This window comes from Chinchilla lanigera, unplaced genomic scaffold (assembly GCF_000276665.1).
Source record: "Chinchilla lanigera isolate Chin_1 unplaced genomic scaffold, ChiLan1.0 scaffold00097, whole genome shotgun sequence".
Lineage (NCBI taxonomy): Eukaryota > Metazoa > Chordata > Mammalia > Rodentia > Chinchillidae > Chinchilla > Chinchilla lanigera.
The window spans coordinates 4,151,146-4,156,754 of record NW_004955498.1 but is presented as its reverse complement, the minus strand read 5'-3'; the positions used below and the strand labels follow the sequence as shown (position 1 = coordinate 4,156,754).

The following is a 5,609-nucleotide window of genomic DNA, read 5'->3' as shown; positions in this document are numbered from 1 at the left end:
GTATAGTTAACATACTTGATCTACTGTCTCTTATTTCTTTGCTGAAACTGTCAATGAGTCCTTGATTGATCAATATTGCCTGTCTCTATTTGTTTTCATGAGAAACCACTTTGAAGATATCAATATGTAATACAACAAGCATTGCTAACTTCCTACCACTTTGTTTGTAACTCTGTATTGTTTGTATTGTTCTTTTGCTGTTTTGTAAAAGGTTGTCTGTTAAAGTTTTCCTCCTTGGGGCTGGGGATTTAGCTCAGCGGCAAAAGCGCCTGCCTGGCAAGCGCAGGGTCGTGAGTTCGGTTCCTGGTACCGGAGAAAAACCAAAAAAAATAAATAAATAAAATAAAATAAAACTTTTGGGGGCTGGGGATTTAGCTCAGCGGCAAAGCGCCTGCCTGGCAAGTGCAAGGTCGTGAGTTCGGTTCCTGGTACCGGAGAAAAACCAAAAAAAAAAAAAAAAAGTTTTCCTCCTTTTATTTTTAAAATAAGAAAATGGAAAAAAAAAACCAATATGTACTAGAACACAGAAGATATCACAAGACAAACTATAAGAAACTATGAAATACAAAAATGTACATCCCGGGGCTGGGGATTTAGCTCAGCGGCAAAGCGCCTGCCTGGCAAGCGCAAGGTCATGAGTTCGGTTCCCGGTACCGGAGAAAAACCAAAAAACCAAAAACAACAACAACAACAAAAAAAAACAAAAAACAAAAATATACATCCCATGGGGTTGCACTATAGCTCACTTCATCGAGTTCTTGCCTAGCATTCGTGAGACACTTAGTTTGGTCCTCAAAACTCCAAAAAGAGAAAAGAAACAGAGAAAAAATAATGTATCACAAAGATATGAATGCAGAGACATCACAAGTCAAAAACATGAGCTATATGCTTACTTTGAAAAAACAAAAAAACAGGACCACAAAAAATAATCTCTAACAACATACACACACACATAGAAAATGAGCAAATCTACCCCCTAAATAAATATAAGTAAAGGAGGAAGAATGAAGGATAGCGTAGAAAGAATGAAATACAGAATTAAAATAAGTGGAGAAATTTATGTAGGGAAATTTGAATTTTGTGGGGTTTTTCTTGTTTCTCTTTTTTTGGTACTGGGAATCGAACTCAGGACCTTATGCTTTCCAGGCAGGGGCTTATGCCACTGAGCTATATCCCTGGCCTGGAAATTTTAATTTTGAAAAGATTAATGAGTCCTCTGCACACGGCTCCTTCACTCTCTGTGGGCTTCCTTCTCCTCTGATTGCCACCGGCCTGCTCGCCAGGCAGCACCGTTATGGCGATTCGCAGACCCAACGTTGTGATTAGTGATGATGAATCAGGCTATGACCCAGATGTACTTTGTATTCCTAATCATTACGCTGAAGAGTTGGAAAAGGTGTTTATCCCTCATGGACTAATTATGGATAGGACTGAAAGACTTCCTGGAGATGTGATGAAGGAGATGGGAGGCCATCACATTGTAGCTCTCTGTGTTCTCAAGGGGGGCTATACATTCTTTGCTGACCTGCTGGATTACATTAAAGCACTCAATAGAAATCATGATAAATCCATTCCTATGACTGTAGATTTTATCAGACTCAAGAGCTACTGCAATGACCAGTCAACAGGGGACATAAAAATAATTGGTGGAGATGATCTCTCAACTTTAACTGGAAAGAATGTCTTGATTGTTGAGGATGTAATTGACACTGGCAAAACAATGCAAACATTGCTTCCCTTGGTTAAGCAGTATAATCTAAAGATGGTCAGGGTTGCAAGCTTGCTAGTGAAAAGGACCCCTTGGGGGCTGGGGATTTAGCTCAGTGGCAAAGCACCTGCCTGGCAAGCGCAAGGTCGTGAGTTCGGTTCCCGGTACTGGAGAAAAAAAAAAAAAAAAAGGAAAGGACCCCTTGAAGTGTTGGATATAGCCCAGAATTTGTTGGATTTGAAATTCCAGACAAGTTTGTTGTTGGATATACCCTTGATTATAATGAGTTCTTCCAGGATTTGAATCATGTTTGTGTCATTAGTGAAGCTGATAAAGTCAAATACAAAGCCTAAGATGAGAGTGCAAGTTGACATAAGAGACACTGGGAGTCCCATTGGTATCGGCAAAAGAATTATCAGATGTGCTAGTTTTGTGGCCATCTGCTTGGCAAAGCTTTCTGCATGAACCTTCTAAAATTTTATCTATTTTGTATCTTAGAAGTGTCAGTTGTGGCAGTTCTGAACTTTGTATTTGCACTGTGATCCTATAGACTATCAGTTCACTTTGGGTGGGTTCCTTAACTTGTGAATGAAAAAAAACTCAAACTACACCACCATTAAATAAGAATATTGAAATTATATTTGTAAGAAACATTTGAGTAATATTAGTTTTTTTGTTGGTACTTTAATTTTTCTATATTCAGGAAAGAACAGAAGTGATTGAATATTGTTCATTATATCACCATGTATTTAGAAAAGTCAGAAGTCAGATTTTTCATTGATATTGGTGACAGCATCTATGAGGTTTGTTCAGTTGAAAAAAATCTAAGTAGTGTTGCGTCTTTTATTCCCCACTAGTTCAAGATTATTTCCCATTAATATTTGTTATCGGTTTCTTTTAAATGCATATAAATAATTTTTAAAAAGTAAAAAAATAGAAAAGATTAATGAAAGTCAAATATCTTTAGGTGAACTAAGCAAGATAGTAAAGATACCCCAAGATTCTGAAAATCATTCTGAAAGGCTCTATAGTGGATGACTATGTGATTTTCTGGAAAAGGCAATATAAGAGTGATGATAAAAATCCCTGGTTGACAGTGGTTCGTGGAGGAGGGAGGGAAGAAATTTTGACTAAGTTAAGGGAGGGGAAGTTTTAGGGTGGGAAATCTATTCTGAATGATAGTATATTTGGGGTTCCTTCACAGATACACGTTTGTCAACACGGGCTGAAATTGACAGTGCAGTTGGTGTAGGCTGCCTCAACCCTTGAAAATGAATGCATCAACAAGAACAGTGTTAAAATCACTGTGCAGGGCTGCCCTGTATTTCCAAGCTGTGGCAAAGACAGTGTAGGTGTTGTGATAGTACTTCCATGAAACATGAAGCTGGGAGGCTAGGGGCAGGCACATTGTCATAAGTTTCTGGGAAATTGAGTGGGTTCTTCAGAAGAAGTCTCCATCTCAGTGTTTGGGGCGAGATTGGATGCAGTGAGGTAGGCCAGGAATATGTCTTGGTGGATTTCTCCATGGCCAATGTCCACAGCTCAGTATATGGATCCCTGTCCTATTTGACAAGGATGATGCATTGCCCCACCTAGAGCTAGAACAAGTTATACCATGTCTGCGTGGATTGGAGACAAGATGTATACCATGCAAGATAAGGGATTTTTAGGGGATAAAAGAAAACCACATCAATGAATGCACACTTGAATCAAAAGGCATATTTATATTCAAGAATTCTAAAACAATCAGGCAAAGTAAGTCTTGAACGCAGAGAAAAATGACAATTCTGACTACATCATTCCTGTGTGATAGATATTTCACACCTAGGTGATATTTTATACTAACTCAAATCAATTCTTCCAAGCTAAAATTTTCCCTTGAGTCTCAGAGGAGACTTGGTCTTGGTTTTTGAAAAATGCTGGAATTGTTCCAATTTGGGGGAAGGGATTGTTTTGGTTTTAGTACTATGGGGGATAGTTGTATTATGTTAAGTGGACTTATGAAATTGATATTACTGTCTTTATGTGGAGAATAGATATGATTTAAGAAGATGTGTTTGGGTATGCAATTCACAGGGGGTGAAGTTTGATCATTAATCCTAACAGGGGAAGAAGCAGTCTAATGTAGCTGTTTAAGGTGGGATAGTCCTGGGTGGGGGAGGTCATAGAAGTGTGATCTTCAGTAATGTATATGATATTTGGGCCCTTCCACTCTGGCACTGTTCTGCAGTTCTGCTCCCTGCCCCCACGAACTGAGTGGCTATTTCCTTCCAGGACCTTCTCCCATGTTGTTTCTGCCTTGGAGCCAGCCTATCATAGACTGAAAACATCAACGAATTAACCCTGTACTCCTTGCAGTTGTGGTTATTGTAGCAGCAACATGAGAAGCAAGTGTGGGTACTGTCTTGTGCTTCTGCAATTAAATTCAAAAAACAACAGAAAAGAGAGAGAGAGAAGACCTAGCAAACACATCTAAGCAAGTCGATGTAAACACCAAAACATGCGGAAGGCCCTGGGGAGACTGGAGACTGTGGAGCTGGTCCCTGAGTGTGGGTAGGGGCAGGGAAGCTGAGGGCTGCACTGGTAGCACATGACAGCATCAGCCAGAGGAAAGTTTTGAAACTCCTGCCTCTATAGCACTGCACGGGCTGAGGCAGCACCTCATACCAGAGATGCTATGCACCACTGAAACAGCAGGAAGTCACCAGCAGGAGGGCAGAAATTGTCAGGCATGCATCAGGTTGAATGACATCAGGTGGTCAAGCTGTGCTCACTGGTGTGGTAGGAAGGAAGGTGCTCCAGCATCTTCCTTAAGGGATCAACTGATTTTGGCCAAGAGAGGACCAGACTAGAAACGGATCCTGAGGCCCAGGACTTAGGAAAAATTCATGTAGTTCTAAGTGTCTTCCACACTCTGAGATGTGGTAGCTGGTGAAATTTAAACAACTTGGCAATAAACCCAAATCAAAGGAAGATTGGAGCAGAGTTTGAGGAAATGGAATTACAGTCTGTGCTACAGAGATATTACTTGATGCCCTTCAGCTGGGCTGGGAAGATAGGCATCAAGTTTGCTTAGGTTAAATTCAGGGACTGAGAGAGAGAGGAAGCCCCAGATGCGTCTGACAGTCTGCAAATAACCCATGTCTGCCTGTGTTGACAGCCCTGCACTGTGCAGTGGAGAATTCTCAGGGGAGCACCCCCTGTTGCCTCAGGGAACCCTTGGAGTTTAGAACCTGGTTCTAAGGCCCTTGCTTAAGGTAGGAGCAGCAGAGAGCACCTGAGCTCAGCTAGGTCACGTTGAAGGGCTGGGACATAAATGTGGAAGCTCTGAGCCAGGTAGCGGGTCCCCAAATAATACATACCTTCCAGTATCATCAGCCGTGTACCTGGGACACACTTGCCAGGCCGCTCCACCCTACTCGCCCCACCCATAGTGGCCTTTCTGCCTTAGAAATACTTGAGTGTCAGGCACTTTGTTTAAAAGGAAGCACAGTGGGGTTGACAGAGGACATGGGGACCTGGCTTTGGGAGAGACAAGATGAGATCTGATGGAGGACTAGGGGCCCAGAAAAAAATTCCTTTTAGAACTTCCTGTCAACTCCATGAAGGTACAAGGGAGACAACCACTGATGTCTGCATCTGGCATCAGAGGTCGGGGGGCTCGTTCTGATGCCTGTCCTTCATGTGAGGGGAGCAGAGAGAACCTGTTCCCACTCCTGATGAGGACCTGAAGGGGGCAAGGAAACTGCAGGCCAGCAAGACTCTCTCTGAACAATCCAGATCCATTTCGATTGTACGTCCTGGACCCCACAAGGGCAGGCTTCTAAGAATGAGTCCTCTCCGTTCTTTGTACTCCATGTGACAAGGAACACTCAGTAAACAGTGATAGGGGTTCAGACTC

General features: G+C 42.0%; 1 protein-coding gene across 1 annotated transcript; it reads left to right on the top strand.

Annotated features, from left to right (window-relative positions):
* Positions 1-1,294: 1,294 nt before the first annotated feature.
* Positions 1,295-2,061, top strand: LOC102024589 (hypoxanthine-guanine phosphoribosyltransferase-like). The gene is made up of 2 exons (XM_005406405.1): positions 1,295-1,806; positions 1,917-2,061. The coding sequence occupies exons 1-2, from the start codon at positions 1,295-1,297 to the stop codon at positions 2,059-2,061; spliced, it is 657 nt and encodes a 218-aa protein (XP_005406462.1).
* The last annotated feature ends 3,548 nt before the right edge of the window (positions 2,062-5,609 follow it).